At 42.3% G+C, this 17,310-nt stretch overlaps 1 protein-coding gene across 1 annotated transcript in view; it reads left to right on the forward strand.

The window, feature by feature from the left end:
- PDIA5 (protein disulfide isomerase family A member 5) overlaps window positions 1-16,075 on the forward strand; it is an 89,901-nt gene extending 73,826 nt beyond the window's left edge. Inside the window, exons 15-17 of the mRNA XM_065751187.1 lie at window positions 5,090-5,160; window positions 13,659-13,793; window positions 15,814-16,075. Of these exons, the coding sequence (XP_065607259.1) occupies window positions 5,090-5,160; window positions 13,659-13,793; window positions 15,814-15,894 (287 nt within the window). The 3' untranslated portion in view covers window positions 15,895-16,075. The remainder of the gene's footprint in view (window positions 1-5,089; window positions 5,161-13,658; window positions 13,794-15,813) is intronic.
- The last annotated feature ends 1,235 nt before the right edge of the window (window positions 16,076-17,310 follow it).

The raw sequence follows: 17,310 nt of genomic DNA on the forward strand, positions 1-17,310 counted from the left end.
TTGGAGGGGCCAGCATTGAGGCCCTCTCCACACCTACTTAATATTTTCATTTATACACTCAGTGAAGTTGCTTCTGACAACTCCATCATTTTCTTTCAAAGCTATTTCTGGTATTGTTTGAATTTCTTCTGCTTTTAATACATTTAAAGCCCCTTATATACTTAAAAAATCATTATTACCTCTGCTGACTGTCGATACTGCTTTGATGTCCATTTGTTTCCTTTATCTACTTTGTACAAATTGTTAGCTTTTGATTTATATTCATTAAAAACAGCTTCACCTTTCTTCTGTGTGCTATGCTAATACAGCTTCTACTCTTCTAAGGAAACTGAATTAACCTTGTACTGTTCAGCTGTAGAGAGGTTATGCTATATCACCAGGCTTTGTAGTTTGAAATTAAACAAAGCATGAAGTAACTTAAAGGGCTATTTCATAATAAAGCAAGTAGAAACCCGTGTCTTAACGCAAACAGGACTTGATTCCTTTAGGCAATTCTGAACATTTCACGTAGCTTAAAGTTTTATAAGATGACTGTTGTCCAACAAGGTGCATCTGCAGTCACTCACTGCTCAGGAGGCATCTTCATAATTGTTATCTGGTTCTAATACTTTTGTACGTTGGACTTTTAAGAACCTTTCAGTTTTTCTTCTTTGTCATTGTTAAACAATTCACTTGGATAAAAAGAGAAACCTTGCTTGACAAAAAATTCTTTGTTTGAATCTAATAACGATATGTAGGTTATTCACTTGATTGCTCGATTGCTTTGTAACTTTACATCCCATCTACGTCCCATAGGACCGTGCAGTTATGGGGAATGTTTACAGTTGTGCATACAGGATATTATTTCTATGGTTCTATTGGATTTACCACCACAATGTATGCTTGATTACTCTTATTTCTGGGGCAGTGTGCACTTTGTTTTTTATAATATCAGTTTCACTTGTTTCTTACCTTAGCTGACAAATTATATTGATTTTCCCTGGTCTGCTTTTTATTAAAAAAAAAAAAAAAAAAAAAAAAAAAACTAGTTGGCAAGATATCATGAGCACTTAGTAAATTCTTCTATTTCCCGTGCGGTGTTTTGGTTTTACATCATATATACAAATTTTTTGTGGCACTGTGTTGGAAACTGCATCCAGCTCAAACCTGTTCTTTATTTCTTCAGAGTCCTCATACCTGTGTTTCCACAAGGATGAATCTTTGCATGCGTTGGCCTCTTCAACAGCTTTGTGGTTTCAAACCAAACCCAGATCACTCATTCTTTCCTCAAAGACACCCCAGCTGTACTGTACCACACAGCTGTTTCTGCTGTTGGTCATGTATTTTCCATCACTTCATCCCCCACTGCCCCCAGAAAACACCAGCTTTCCTTTCAATGCCTCATGCTAATTAGAGAAAATGTAGTCTGACTCCTTCTCTATCCCCTTGGTGATCATGGGTTAGCGCAAAGCTTGTTTGCCTCCTTGCTTTCCCTCATCTCATGCTCATCTGCCATTCCTCTTTAATTTTTACCCACGGAAACTGTATTTTCCATGTACTAGATCCGTTGAGAACCTGGTTTTCAAGGTCAGCCCTTGTTGAGCACAGAGACATGAGGCGATCTGGCCAGAATTGTATCAAGGTTCTATCATTCACAGGCTGGGTAACACAGAACAGCCCTAACAAATGTTGCTGTGTGTGCATTAGATTTTGAGCTTTCTTGTTTTCCTGCCAGGTGATGCAAGTGTCTGCATTAGGAAATGAAGTTAGCTCACCATTTTCAGAAGTGGTTATAGAGGTTTTGAGCACCAATGCTGAGATCCTGTTGAAAGTCTGGATTTTACTAGAGCAGATTTCTTACAGATTTATTGAATCACACAGGAAATTACTGCTCAGTTCATGTTTGCTGTTAATCCTGTTAAGATCAAATTTGGTAACAATGTAGGAACAAAGACAGAAAACGGGTAAAGCAAAGACCTGTGTCTGAGTTAGAGGTCTCTGCCCCAAATGTGCTACTTCCAAGGATGCTTGATTGAAAATCCACCTCCTGGTCTTGTAGGAAGCGTGTGCTTCTACCGTAGCCCCCAGATTGATCAACTAAAATGAGGTTAATCTTTCTGCCTTCAATCCATGGTGACTTAATGTCCTATAAATGCAGCTGAGAAGGATGTAGGACATTCTGATTCTTGACACCTTACTCATACCTTCAGATGCTGCTAGTTTGTTTTCTTTAGTGGCAGCCCATCTGGAAAATCCTTTCCAAGGAGTTCACATGCTTTCCTGTCCCCCATGTACAGTGCTCATTGCATTTCCTTTCTTTTCACTTTCATATCTGGAAGGTAGAGTTAATGCTTAAAAATAAACGTGTGATAGTGGGTGTGAAGAGGGAATGGGGAGAACAAGTTTTCTGTCTGTCAAAATGAAGACATCAACCTCTGCTTTTATTTTTTCTGGCATGTGTGCCTTAAATAGAATGACTGGGTTGGGTGCCTTCCAAGTGTTTGCTACGTTTGGCAATCCTTCTAAATTGTAACAGATGAAGTTCTGCTATTCCATATGATATGCTCCTTCCCCCTTTTTTCGGTGACTCTGTGAAGCTCCTTGGGAATTCAGCACAGCGTTCACATCTGTTCCATGGATGGATGTCCAAGGCTAACAAAATGCCTACTGGACTCAGAGTTATCTCTGCCAAAAGCCATATGGTTGTGTTTTAGTTTTGCAAGCACAGTGCAGTAAAGAAAGGATGCTGGGCCAAGAGAGAAGGGAGGGGAGGCATGGAGCTTGAAGGTAAGCTTCTTGTCAGTTGGTGTTAGAAAGGGAAGATGCATAGGTCACAGAAAAATAGGAAACAAACATTGAGAGTAGAGATTACTTTATGAAGTGTTTTTAATTACATTTACCCACCAGGCTGTCTGGGGAAGTGGAGTCACTGTCCCTGGTGGTGTTCAAGAACTGTGGAGATGTGGCACTGGGGGATGTGGTTAGTGGGCATGGGTCAGTGGCTGAACTAGATGAACTTAATAATCTTTTCCATCTTTCGTGGTTCTGTGATCTTTATGTGCTGCTGTTGACCACAACCTCATAGCATGTTTACTCTTGCCTGCTGTTTCCAAAGTACTGTAACAGCGTGGATAGTTGGATGCTCCCTTTTGACCTTACAAATGCATCTGCTGACCCTTCTCTGAACCATCAGCACCTGATTTCCCATTTGGGTTGTTCTGGTTTTGTTGGAGAGTGTGGCTCACGGAGAGCTCTGACCTGCTGCAACTTGAGAGGGAGCTTAAAGCAAATCCTTACCAGATGCCCCATCCTTCCAGGTCCAGCAAATGCAAGGTGGCAGCTGTGCTGCTGATGTGTCATTAAGTGAGACATGGTGATGTCTTACATTTCTCTTGAGATGTCTTCTGTTGAGGATTTGAAAGTTGGTGCTTGGTGAAATTTAAATTTCAAGCTTAAGATGATTGCTACCTGAAAAGTTCCAGAATTTTGGAGCCATTATGTTTAGATGTAGCAGTTGGACACCACGCTTTCCAATAAACTGCGGTGTATGAATGTGTACACTAGAACAAGCATTCCAGTTTTAGAGCTGTCTGATTTTTCTTGTTTATTTATTTTTTTCTTCTCTGAAATTGCTTCTAGATGTTGTTGCCAGTTCTGAGTTATTTCTGTAGAACGGTGTTAACATGCTAACCTTGGTTTTCACCCCACGGTACAGGGCATAAGGAATGATGTGACCTGAAGGCTTTTCAGCATCAGGTAGACAGAACAGGCAAATGGCAAGAGAAAAGATGGGTTGCTGATGTGGACTGTTGGGATGGGAGCAGTGCTTGGCAGCCTGGAGCACTAGCCTACTCCTCCTTTTCTTTTTTGACCAGTTTCTCCCTGACAGATGCTGAACTGCTCACCAGAGTTAATATTTTGCAGGCTGTGGAGGACGTGCAGCCACTTCTTTTCCAGTATTTTACGAAGATGAACAGCAGTAGCATAAGCTATAATTGGAGCTTGTGAGCAACTCATCTGTTCTTACCCAGAAATAATATCAGGATGAACTCTTGTGCCTTCGCAGAGTTATGTGGGCTTAAGAAAGTGCATCCGTTCCATTTTTTCCTGCATCTGAGCAGAAAAAATGCCCTGATAGTTTGCTTGGGATCTACTTTGGAGGGCGGTTTCAGAGATGTGGGCACTTAGTATTTTGAAGTTTTCCTTAGTTGTGATATTTTGAGAGCATTTTAGATTAGTGAAACAGTAAGGCTCTCATTTGAGGTAGGAGCACTCAGACCTGAATTTTGAATCAAGAGAGCAGTTCCTGTTTCACGTGTTTTCTTTTGAAATGTTTTAATACATTTATTGTACGTTTCTGGAAGGGACAAAGTGGCCCCTTGTTCAGCACTGTGTGGTACCAGCAGATGTCAAGCAGGCTCCCCAACAAGGCTTTGGGGTTCTTGCATGCTGTCTGTAAAACTCTTCTAGTATTGCCTGTTTTGGATAACTGAGAGGAGATGTAGGAAAGCCTGTACATGAGGCTGTGTTGCCTGCTGAGCTTGTTCTTCCCCTCCGTTGTGATCCCAGTGCCTTGGCTCTAGCACAGGCAATTCCCAAACGCGTCCAAATTCACCTCGTGGTTTTTAAGGCAGAGTTTTTATTCCAACAACTTCCTTTCTAAATTCCAGCTTCATCCCGTTCACCACAGAACTATCTTTATTCCTGTCTCCAAATGCAGTTGTATCTGTGGCAACAGCAGTTACAGCCTATGTGGTAATACCCACGAGGAAGTACAGAGCACGGAAATGGTTTGTCTGTGGCTAGTGATCGTTCAGTGCTTTTAAGTGACTGACTATGGGGACTGGCCCCTGGTCCCTAAATGGGGACTAAAATGTAAGTATATGCTTATATTGCTTGTAGGATTTTAAACATGTGCTTGAGTTCATGTAGCTGGGACACATGGTCTGCAGATGCCTAGTCCTGCTCTACTCCTCCCACAGCTGGAGAACTCATCTAGAATTATTCTTAATACAGTTATTCCCCCAATTCACCTACATGTCTTGAGTTTGTTGTAGTATGTTATTTATAACTAATGTTTGTGTTGTTCTTCTCTACCCGTGTCAAACAGGGTGCCCTCACTGTAAAAATGCCATTCCACATTTTACAACTGCTGCTGAAGTCTTTAAAGAAGATCGAAAGGTAACTAATTTGCTGTTGATTATTTCTGAGATATTTAAGAACCTTCCCCCCAGTTTGTGCTTTGCAGGCTTTGCTTACTAATGAGGTGGTAGGCTTGCAGGTAAAATTGCTGTTGAACTAATGGACGTGTATCTGTGTCTGAAGGGTTCTATTCTTTGGTCAAACTGAGTTACACTTTAACAGCTTCTTTACTTTCTTTTATTTGTTGTATTTTCTGTTTAATTCTTTGTGCAAGAGTTCTTTCCTGTGAAGTGTGGCGTGTTATTTCTTAGTGAAAGATTAATAAAAGATAATTCACACCTTCTTCCCTCCCCCTTTAACTTTGGTCACAGGCATAAACCTCACATTTTGTGATGGGCTTGAGAACCTCACTTGCATGACTAACCCTTGCTTGCATAAATATACTGCCTTCTTATTGGTTGGCTGGCTTGAGTCTGGGATGTTGTGCCCTTCTTAAGGGCCTTTGTACTTCTCTGCCTTGATGGTTCATCTGATGGACAAAGTGCACCATTTCATTTCCCTGCATCAGCTGAGCCATTTTAACTGAGGACATGCATGTCTGGAATTACAAAACAAAATTCAAGCCAGTGGCTTGACTAGATAACTGCTTAGAAACATGCTTATTATCTCTGACTGAACCATATTTCATTCTGACCTCGGTATTTGTTCTAATACCACGGTGGCTCTGCGTTTCACTGTGGCATGGAAAAGATTTCAATTCAACAGGGAAACGAAGAGGCAATTTTGAAGCAGTTACACCCCTGTGAGTGTGCCTGCTGCCACAAGGGAAGAATTTGTGGTGCTTTTTTCTCTTGCCTGTGTTTTTTTCTGTAGCTCACACAAGCTACAGATTGTCAAGAAAGAAATCATCCCTCTGTCACTGAATGTATCAGATCAGCAGTCCTTCGCTTTCACCCTCAGGCCCAGGTTGCACGTGGAAGGTTTAGAGGCGTGCAGCTCTCGCTTCTCTTACTGCTGTGAATCTGTGCCTCCGGATGCCTTTTGGTTTCTCCTTTCTTCCTGAGATCTCTTAAGAGTGTATCCTTGTTTTCCCACCTTCCTGTAGCTCTAAATAGAGCCAGTTCTTCGTAAATTCATTAAAATTTCACTCAGAGGGGATGAAGCAAATATCCCAAACAACGTGAAACTTGCTTACCGGATCCCCAGGATGTATTTATGAGCAACCTATGTGGACCGTAGCACGGTGTATTGGACGTGGTGGTGGAGGTAAATGAAGGTTTGTGAAGCTTTCAGCTGAGACCACAGCTTAGAGAGGGCTCAGAGCAGAGCTGTGGTTGACGGTTGCAGCTCTTGATTTCAGTGTAAGGCTGAAGTAGAGAAATATAAAATGTAATGAGTTGGAACAGGAGGGCCAGTGGGGAGTATGAGGACTGGTATAATTTTGGAGAGGTGTGTGCACTTAGCAAAAGTGATGTTATTCCACCGTAGTGACTTAGAGAAGTGCCAGGGATTGATTATCTGGGGAACAGTATTTGACTGTGCACAGTCATAACTTGCCAAGGTTTCTTGCTTCCAGAAGTTGGCCTTGTAGGAAAAAAAAACCAAGTCTGTTTAAAACTTAAAGGGTGCCCGGCTGTTCCCACAATCCGTGCTGGGCATATCCCCATGTTTCAGAATGCCTGAGCCTGAACATTTTGCGCATTCATGGTTCCGTGGGGTTTGAAACTTCTCTAAAAATGATGCTTAAAGTAAAGAGAAGTGCTTTTTCCTTCAGAAACGTAGTAGGATTACTAAGTGTATTCATTTTGATTCTGTAGTACTGCTTTTTTCTGTCTTTTTTTTTTCTTTTTTCCCTGGAGGAAGATTTTTTCACTTTACAGGAATAGCATTTAAACTGTATCTTCTTTCCAGCAGGGGTGGTCCTTTAATTAAACATTTAATTCTGCAGAAGCCAAAGAAAAATGAAAAACATTCCAGCTGCGAATGGTTGCAAATGGTATCTTAACAGGTGTCCTTTGGGAGGCTGAGTCTTTACATAGGAATTTAAAGATGAAGCTGTTAAAACATGTCTCTGGCTCTTGAGACTGGCACTAACAGAGTGATTTTGGTGCAGCATCCCCTGCAGGGATGCTTGTGGCACTGTGTGGTTTTACATCATCCACACAGCTGGAGTCAGAGTTCAGAAATGCAGTGCTGGGAACATTGGCTCCTTGTGTCAGCTTGGCAGCCACATTGCTGCTGGTGGTGTCACAGAAGCAGGGAGCCTGGGTGCTGGCCTTAAGGGCTCAGTCCTGGGTGTAACCAGGGAGGGCTCTCGCAGAGCTCAGGCTGCCTGCATGGCTTTGTGGGCTGGAGGCACTCAGTTCCAGGGAAAGCAGATGTGGGACAGGCTGGTCCAGCGAGGCAGCGAGCGTGTTGCTTTCAGTTATTTACAAAGAAAGAAAGAAAGAGGAAAAAAAAAAACCACGTGGAGAGTTCTTGCCTTGGGGAGCTGTGGCCTTTGCATACAGCTGCTAGGGGAAAGCCTTTGGCCTTTGTTTCGCAGCTGGAGTTTTGGCAGTGACCAAAACCAGAAGATGAACGTGTGAGGATTGTTGCTTTGCAGAACAGATGGAAGATGTGCACTAACTACTCTGGAGGCTCTTGAAAGAGCACAGGCTAAATCTTCGAATATCTGCATTCTGCCTTTTGGCTGATCAGAATGTTCAGCTTGAAGGAATTGATTTGTAACGCTCCAGTTTGGATTAGCTGAAGGAAAGCTATTGACTCTTCAAGCCCTCTCAGTAACAAATCTCTGTAACCCCCCCCCCAAAGAGACTGCTGTTTGGCCAGTCTTCTCCAGTTCCAGAGAAGACAGTTCATGAACAAATGCGTTGAGCCAGATCACAGCACTGCAACTGGGATTGTACTGAAACTGCAGAAGCAGAGATTGCTGGGAGGACTGCAGCTCCTGGGCTGAGCTGGTGTGCCAGCAGGGAGCTGCGAGTTACAGTGAGACTGGTGAGTCCCTGTGTGTGTTGTGCATTGGCTTTGTGGCCCTGGTTTTAGGTTTTGAACATGATGATAACCACCACAGCAATATACAGAACCACAGAATGGCTTGGTTGGACAAGACCACGGAGATCAAGGCCCAAACCCTTGTGTGGACTGGTTATCCCCCACCAGGTCAGGCTGCCCAGGGTCCCATCCAACAGGGCCCTGAATGCCTCTGGTGATGAGACATCTACAGCTTCCCTGGGCAGCCTGAACAACTGTGCTGTATAGAGTTATCCAAATGTGTTTAATATTTGAGTTTAGCCAAGAATTTGATCACTCTTTGCTTAAAAAGGATGTGCTGAATTTCTTTTTAATTAGGCTCATTAAAGATGGTGATGTTAGCACTGTACATCTGGGTGACTACTAATGGATCTTCCCTTTGCAAATAGGCCTGCTTGGAGAACGGCTGATGAATTGCAGCCATGGTAATGCTGCTATGGTACATCAGGACATCTAATAATGAATCATCCATTCACGAGGCCATTTGCATTGAAGACAGTAGCTGAATCTCAACAAGCTTCAGCAGGCTAGTTCATAACAGTTAGGATCCAGAGCAGGTAATATAAATAGAAACTGTGGAGTAATCATAGAGAAGAGTGTGCATCTGTCTTGCTCATAGGTGCTTTTAAGACATTTGGCAACAACAGACTTTTTTTTTCCTCATAATCAAGTAAGTGTCATATGGAATTGACTACGCCTTAAAGCCATTGCCTAGTAGCACTCTTCTCCGTGTTGCCATTTTAGATTTATTTTAATTTTTTTAAGCTTATCATATATCATTCCGTTCTCAAATCAATATTCAGTTATTCACTTCCATTTTCATAACAAGAGTCAATATTAGCTCCAGCTGAGATTTATTCCTTGAATCAATAAAGCAGTGTATGGCAGTGCATATTTTAGCAGGAGAAAGGCCGTAATTGTAGGACATGTTTTTACTATATCATTGTATAATGACTGGGGGACAAACAGTTAAAATGAACGGGGTTTTATAATAGAAAGGAGTTACTGGGAGGTCAAGGGATCCCATTTTCAATTCTATACATGTCTGTTTGAACCACTGGCTGTACTTCTGTTCCTTAACTGCAAGATCCCTCTGCAAGAAAAAGTTGCTTCCGTAATCCTTCTGGAAGGGAACTGTGGCAGCTGATGTATGATTAGATGGTGCTGCAAATGCTACTTCTTCCTTCTAATACTTGCATGGGCAAAAAGAGCCAACAAGAAGAGCATTGTCCCTTAATGATTCTATGATTGTTACATTTGAAGTATGTGGAGATCAGTGGTCACACTGCCAGCATAACTCCACTTGTGCTTAAGCACCTCACTGAAAAGTTCTGATGTTTGCAACAGCTCGACACTCCTGATCAGACCACTTCATGTGAACAGTGTGCCATGCTCATTTCCTTTTGTAAGTGCTCTTTAGAGCTGGTTGTGCATTGCTCACATTCAAATGCGGTGCAGAGTTCAGCTTCTGACTCTACAATTCAATTCCTGTTTGTTTGGTAAAACCATAAAACATTGCCATGGGACTTATCTTTTAAGATAAAGCTATTTTCCAGGTGTTGCTAGAATCATACTGAACTTTAGCAACTCTGGAACAAAGGAGAAATGCATACTAACCTGATATTGCTATTATGCACAGTATGCTGGTTTATCAATTATTGCTGTAAGCTGCACAGCAAAGCAATTGTGAGGAACCAGCAATAATATCTGGAAGACTGTATATATTGTAGGGAGTTTCCTGGGGCACTGAAGTCCTCTGATTGACTTTCTTCTCATTCAGTGACTATTTTGTTTTGAACAGGATAGTGATAAACCTGAGCAGCTCTGCCTCTGGAGGGAGAACTTTTATATAATGATGTGTTGTCAATATTTAAGGCGGCGCAGCTTTGGTTTATGGAGAATCCATGACCCTGTGGAGTTTGTGTGTGTGGCAGATAAAGCAGTGCTTTTTTCTGTATTACAAAATGTTTTTTTTAGTGATTTTCTCCTTCTGGTTATAGGAAAGTTAGGAATGCTCAAGAAATTAAATTTTTGCTCCCCTGGTCAAAAACTGTGTAAAATCCATAAAATCAATCTTGTCTTCTGCAAGCTGTTATGCTGCATTCTTTTTTTTTTTTCATAACAAACATATATATACACACCTGAGTCTTACTCCAGCTCCTCCTGGTGAGGAAGAGCACAGATTTTTCACATTTTTTTTTCCCTCTTCGTGATGATACATGTGCACATAATTCATGAGGGATGACACCGAGTATCTTGGCCCCTGGGTATGTATCTGGGGTGTCTTATCTTAAATCTGTCTGAAATTTCTGGTTAAGTACAGTTGTTTTTACAAGACAGAGCATATGGGTTTTGCTAACCCATGCTTTCCAGTGAACTTCAGTGCAGACTGGCTGCTCATTGTAATTTGAACATAGTTTCTTCTAGGGAAATTTTCAGCGGTTGTTTTTTTTCCGACTCAGTTTCTTTCTTTAATGACACAAAAACTGATCTTTGATAAGATTGAGAATGAGAGCAAAACCTCCCTGTAATCTGTGACTGCTTGCTTGAGGTGGGACTCAAGCAAAGACTTCCTTTTGTGGGCTGCTGACATTTCCGTGTGGTGGTGAGCTGAAAAACGCTGTCAGAAATGGAGCTGAATATTCACAGTCCATAATAACATCATCAGAAATGAAGCAAAGGGGCACTGGTTCTGTCTGCTGGGATTCTGGTATGTTGTGGAGTTCAGTTGTGAGGAATTGGTCCTGAGTCAAGGATTGTGGTTTGCTACAGGTAGATTCCAGTATTACTTTTCTCTTGTTGCTTTGCACTATGTTTGATCTTCCACTGTGAGGCAGGCTAGGCAATTAGGAGTGTGATGCTATGGTAATGAGTGCACAGAGATGGTAGCAGCCTCTATATTTAGGCTGCCTTCACATTTGCACTCTAAAGTAATCACTCAGGCTTTCCTAAGTACCCTTACTCAGCTGCTGTTGGCAGCAGGCATTTGAAATCCAGCCCCAGGATGCAGTCTTGGGAATTAAATGTCTCTCTATGAAGTTTTGTGCAGGTCTGCATGAGTAATGTCTCTTCTGAAAATTACCATTTCTCTTTGACTGGCTTTAAAAATAACTGAATGTATGCTTTCAAGAGTTGGGCTCAAAGTGACATTTGTAGAGAGGCAGCAAGGCCGTGGGGCCATGTGTCAGGAGTGCTTCAGAGCACAACAGACCACGGACGTGTTCTCCAGATAATGCTCTAGGTGCTGTTAGGCCTATTAGGGTAGCGTGACCATGGCAGCCGTGCTTAGACTGGGATCTTTGTGCCTTCACCACTTGACAAACACACAGGTGGAGCACCGTGTGCTGTAGAGGAGAGCTGTATCTCAGGCTCTTACGCTTCAAAACTCAGGAGCGGAACAGGGTAACTGTGTACACTTAATGCAGTTGCTGTTGGTAGACGCTGCTTGAGCTGTTCACAGTTCTTCCTGAAAACACAGGGAAATGAAATACCTGATTTGAAGGGACCAGCACTGGTGATGCACTGGCACGGGCTGCCCAGGGAGCTGGTGGAGTCACTGCCCCTGGAGGTATTCGAGAACCTTGTGGGTGTGGCACTGAGATTAGTGGGCACAGTGGGGATGGGTTGGGGTTGGACTGGATGGTCTTTTCCAACCTTAACTGTTCTGAGATTCTTTGGTACTACGATTGTAGCCCTTCAGGCCTCTGATTAGAGGCATTAAGTTAACAGTATTGAACAAGGTTAACAGTTGCTTAGCACACAGCATTACTTCACCACACCGTCTCCTTGCTGTGGTCTATTCTCATAAAAGCTGTTTGTAAGTAAATGGGGCTCCTTGCTCCAACCAAAGCCAGCGCAGATGATTCCAAGGAGGTGCAGATAAAAGGCTTCTCTCCCCAGCAGTGTACTAAGAACTAGTTTTCCTAATCTCCAAGGCTTTGTCTGAGAGCAGGTGGATCATCAGTCGTGACAGCTCCATGTCTCAGTTCGACTACGACTGCACATTTACCCTCCCCTCTTTTCTGACTCTAATCTCTCCCTCTGTGGAATTGGATACGTTGAGGGGGGAAAAAAAGCAGTTTTACTTATCCTTCCTACTTTTGGGGAGCCAGAACTTCCAGTTATGTTTTGTAAATTAATATTGTGACATCAAATTAATGTTTGTCTCCATTGTGAGCTTCCTTGTACAAAGAGGTAGCCAGCAGGGCTGTGCGTTTTGGCTGACTGCTAAGGTCAGGAAGGTGTAAATTCTTGGATGAACCTGTTCACAGACTATGATTCCTGCCCTTTCACATAACTGGCTCTGTATGAGTCGGAGTCTTTCAGTTCATAGGAGAAAAAAAAAAGTTGTGTTCGTCCCTGTTTTTAACAGCTGTCAAGAGTCGTGTCTGTGTAATAGCCTTACAAACATTCAGAACAGGAAAGCACACCAAATATTTAAGGTAAGAATATTACACACCTTACATGGTGTTTTCCACCTGAAGGCAGACCCAAGTGAGAGCCTACTGAGCATTGTTTCATCAGGCTTTCAAAGCCAGGACAAAAAAACCAAGCAGGTTAACAACAGATTGGCTCTTCCATTCTCCCTAATTGCTGTTAGGATAATGAGATGGGGTCTTTGGACAGTTTCACCGTGAGACTGGAGGGCATTGTGGCATACTAAGTGATCTTCTAACTGTGGAAAAACAGTTCAGCTGCAGCCTCAGAGTCGTGCAAGCTCAGCGTATTTTGGTCGGACTGTTTGAAGGGAGGCACCTGTAATGGAAATCTGAAGATAAGACGTGTCTGGTATGAAATTAGCACTTGATACACCATAACCCACAATTGCAAAAATTATTCTTCTGGTTTGTAGTTTTTTGACACAGCTTGTATTTAAACCTGCTTACTCTCCAGCAAAGCATGTAATGGGGTTGTGAAGGCAAGCAGCCTGTGCTCCGAGCAGTTGGTGTGAAATCACAGCACGGAGCTCCGCTGCTTTGCGTAGCAGCCTGTGAACTGCATTTTGATGTAACATCAGAAATGTGAAGTGCAGCCCATTCTCGGTACTTCACAGGTTCAGGTTCCAAATGTCAAATGCTCCAAACTAGAGTTTGCCCGAGCTGGTGTTCTGGGGCTGCATTTCCTCGTACTCCCTGCTGAGCAGGAAGGCTGCGTCCTGTTTGGTTGTTTGTGTGACAGTAGCATCTAGAGGCTTCAGAAGGTATTAAAGCCCATTTTGCTAATGGCTGTGCTTAAATACAGCCCCTGCCTCAAAGGATAGACAGGAAAAAAAAGACATGAGAAAAGAAAACACAAGAGGTGAAGGCAGGCTAGCTGTGAGCAAGCAGCATGCTTCCCTCCTGACTCTGCTCAGTGGACAGCACTCCTATACAGCACTCCTCTGCCGTGCTCTTGGCAGAAGACATGAGTTCTCCCAGTATTATGTATAAGCTGCAGCAGCATCCTGACTGTGGAGGCTTGCTTTGTCTTCTGCTGCCTCACGCTGATCCTTTGTGTTTCAGATCGCCTACGCTGCAGTGGACTGTGCCAAAGATCAGAATCATGACCTGTGCAAGCAGGAGGGAGTGGATGGCTACCCCACCTTCAACTATTACAACTATGGGAAATTTGTGGAAAAATATACCGGAGAGAGAGGGGTGAGTAAAAGCAAGAGTCATCTCCTGATAAAGGGAGGAAGTTCTCTTTGCCTGCCTTGCAAAAGGATAAATGCTGCACGGTACATTTTTTATCATACTGAAAGAATGTATAACTGCTTCTGTTACTGACACTCACAGATGAATCACTGCATACTGCACCACTGTACATTTCTGCATTACAAAAATACTTGGTTTATTTTAGGAACACGAGAAGAAGAAAAAGATTTGGTAATGCTTTGTTTTGTGTTTAATTTTTTAAGCTGAAATCTGAAGTCAGTTTGCACCAATTGAAAGCAGAGAGTGTATTAGAAGGGCTGCTGCTAGGTGCAGGAATGCCAGAAGATATAGATCTTGCTCCTGTCAGTTCTGGAGCTAGTTCATGCATATACTGTAAACGTGCTTCAGTTCCACCAGGCTGCCAAACAGACCATTGGTTTCACAGCAGGGACAAAGCCGTCCTTTGTAGACCAGGGGAAGCTAGACGTCTCATTCATACTCAGTTGGATCAGTTGTGTAGCTCAGGATGGATAGACCCACTGTGCCATCCAGCCAGTGAGCTGAAGTTTTATCCTTTTGTCCTGCTGTGGCCATCTTAATTATATGCTCTGAGTACAGTGGGCAGAAATGGCATAATGTGTACTGTGGTTGTAAAATGCCTGAAAATAAGGAACCAGTATAGTTATTTGTGTGTTCTTTGTCATAAGTATGTGGAGAGGGGTTACTTCTCAGCAGTGATTGATTGCTGAGAGAAGCTAAGGTCTACAAGAAAAAAAACCAGCTTGGGTCTTCAAGCTATCCAGTCATTTTGCTAAAAGAGCGCTGTGTGAAAATCATTGCTGTTGTTACAGTGTACCAAATTAGAGAGAAGCATAAAGGAAAAAAAGCCAGATTCTGAGGTTCTTTCTCAGTCAGAATCTTAGGGAAGCCTTTGTGGAGCTTCACCTCCTGGTTTTCTCCAGCATTAGGACCACAGTAATTGCCCATTTGTGGAGCTGATCCGGGTGTAGTTACGGATACTGTGCTAAGTTCAGACTGGGAAACTTTTCTTATAAGTAAAGTTGGGTGCAGTAGCCAACAATTAAGTACAATTTCAGTCGCAGTCTTCTTCATCTTTCCAGCCCCTACTTACAGAAATGATACGTGAAAGGAGGTGGCTGATAAAAAGAATTCAGCAAGACAGGAGTGCTCTGAGGCCACAGCAGTTGGGAGATGATTATCCCCGTGCCAGAAAGTAGACTGACTAATACTCCGCATGAAGCCAAACATTTATTGGCTAAAATTAAATTACCCAACAAGAACATCACGTTCTCTGCTGCTGACAGCTGTGCTCCCTTTCCACCTTTCAGCCCCATGGTCTTCTGCTTCTGCAGCAGCAATTAGGATTTGTTATCTCCAGTGGTGCCAGTGCCCTTCATGGAGCTTCCAACTCTGTTCATGCATCTGTTTCTATACCAAGGCATTGTGATGTTAAAGGACTTCTCATCAGCACAATGGCACCTTTTGAACTATTACCTTGGCCAACTATGTTGTATCTTGCAAAAGAGGGCACTTGACAGCTTTAAGAGAACAGTCTTGACACAGTTGTTGAAATACCAAGGTTGGTGTCTAGGCATCCAGATTGGAAATTTTGACTGTAATTTTGATAGCATTTTGAAAAACTATAATTCCCTTCTTCTTGATAGGTGGAGGAGGGGGGAAATGGTTAGTTTCTTGTGAAAAATGGTGAACTGTGGAATCTCTGTGGATATTTTTTCCATTGCCTTTTAGTGGAACAGCACAGGGACAGAGTACTGCATGATGGAGCAACGCAGAAGCAATAACTGTTCCTCAGTTGATATTGTGCCAACTTCCATTGGCTATTGGACACAGAAGCTAAAAGTGTTCTTGGCACGTAGCTCTGGTTGCAGATTTGTTCAAAAATTGTATGTCACCGAGCTTCCAGAACGGTGACAACAATATAAATATATATATATATATATATATATATATGACCCATATATATTTTTTTCTTCTAAAACAGGAGTCTGGATTCACCACTTTCATGCGAACCCTTAGAGAAAGAGACCATGAGAGAGTAGGAAAGAAGAAAGATGAATTGTAACGTCTGCCTCAAAAGAAGCTTTCCGCTGCACTGTGAATGGTTCCAGGTCTTTTGTTAATGCACCTGAGACTTCACACATTCTCAAGACAGAGACTTTTTTTTATAAAACAGCCATGGCCGTTTTGTACAATTTTGAAATAAAGTGAAACCACTTGATTTTTAAAAGGAAAAAAAAAAGAAATTAGAATGTTGCCATAATGTTTTAAAGAAAACTTAGCATTTTCTCTCATGTTGTGAGACTATGCCCACTACACTCCTATGCAATATTTTTGTAGTCTGTAGTGTGTCTGTAGGTGTTTGATAAGGTGACTTTTTTTTAAAGGCATCGCAGTACCTGTTTAACAGAACAACAGTGGAGGGGGAGGAGATGACACTTTTTTTTTTTTTAAACCAGTGAAGGAAAGTGGGACTTGTGAGACACAGATTATCCAAATGCAGTTTTACATTCCTTTGAAATAGGTACTTGTTCTTCAGTGAGATTTGGGGAAACAATATTAAGGTGCTCAGGGATAAATAAGGTGTTTTAGTTAATGAAGGCATTATCATTGGCCAATCCAGATCTGTTGATTTCATTTCAATCTCTCGACCAGAACTGTTTACATACCTTCACAGAATGTATTGATTTTGTTGAGCCAAGTATCAGAAGTCTACAAAGCGTGGATAAAATTAAACCAAACCCTCCTTTTTTGACATCAGTATTGTCAAATGCCTCTGTATGTTATGGTAGGAGTGGTGATCTTACAGGATATACAGTTACCCTTGTAGGGTATACAGCCTCCCTTCGAGTTATGATAGGACCATCTGAAATATTTGTTGGAAAGATGTTTTGATAACTACTTCTAATAATGCAGTAATTATATGCATTAATGTTTACATTCCAAAGATTTATCTGCATTTGTATGTTGGAGACTTCCTTTCTGCTCTTGAAGGAGTTGCATACACAATCTCTTAGACAAAACCATCCCTGTAAAAACTGGATTAGCAGCAGTTGACATGTTAACATGTGATGTTTAAAAAAAAGAAGACATTATCTGAGCATTATCTTCACAGGAGGAGAGCGAGAGGGGCAGGAAGTTGTGATTCACTACAAATAAATTTGGAAAAAGAAAGTCACTTTTATTGCTTATCAGCCTTGTTCAGGTTCTTCTGTGTTGGGTCATCCAAGAGAACACCTACAGGCAGAACAGGACATCGGGCACTGCGGGGTGAACGCCTGCTCTGCCCTGGGGATGGCATAGTGTCCAGCCACGCCAGGACCTTTACCCATCCACCTTCACACTCAACAGCAGACCAAACAGCTTTTCGCAATGAAGCACCATGCCTCAGCTCTGACATCTTCCTTTTGCTCCTCAGATCTGCCTGTCTCATTTTCTAGTTCGAATTGTTTGAAGGTGCTGTTAACGGACAACACAGTGC

The sequence above is a fragment of the Cyrtonyx montezumae genome, unplaced genomic scaffold, assembly GCF_038088225.1.
Source record: "Cyrtonyx montezumae isolate F1298 unplaced genomic scaffold, pur_monq_1.0 scaffold_7, whole genome shotgun sequence".
Taxonomy (NCBI): Eukaryota; Metazoa; Chordata; class Aves; order Galliformes; family Odontophoridae; genus Cyrtonyx; species Cyrtonyx montezumae.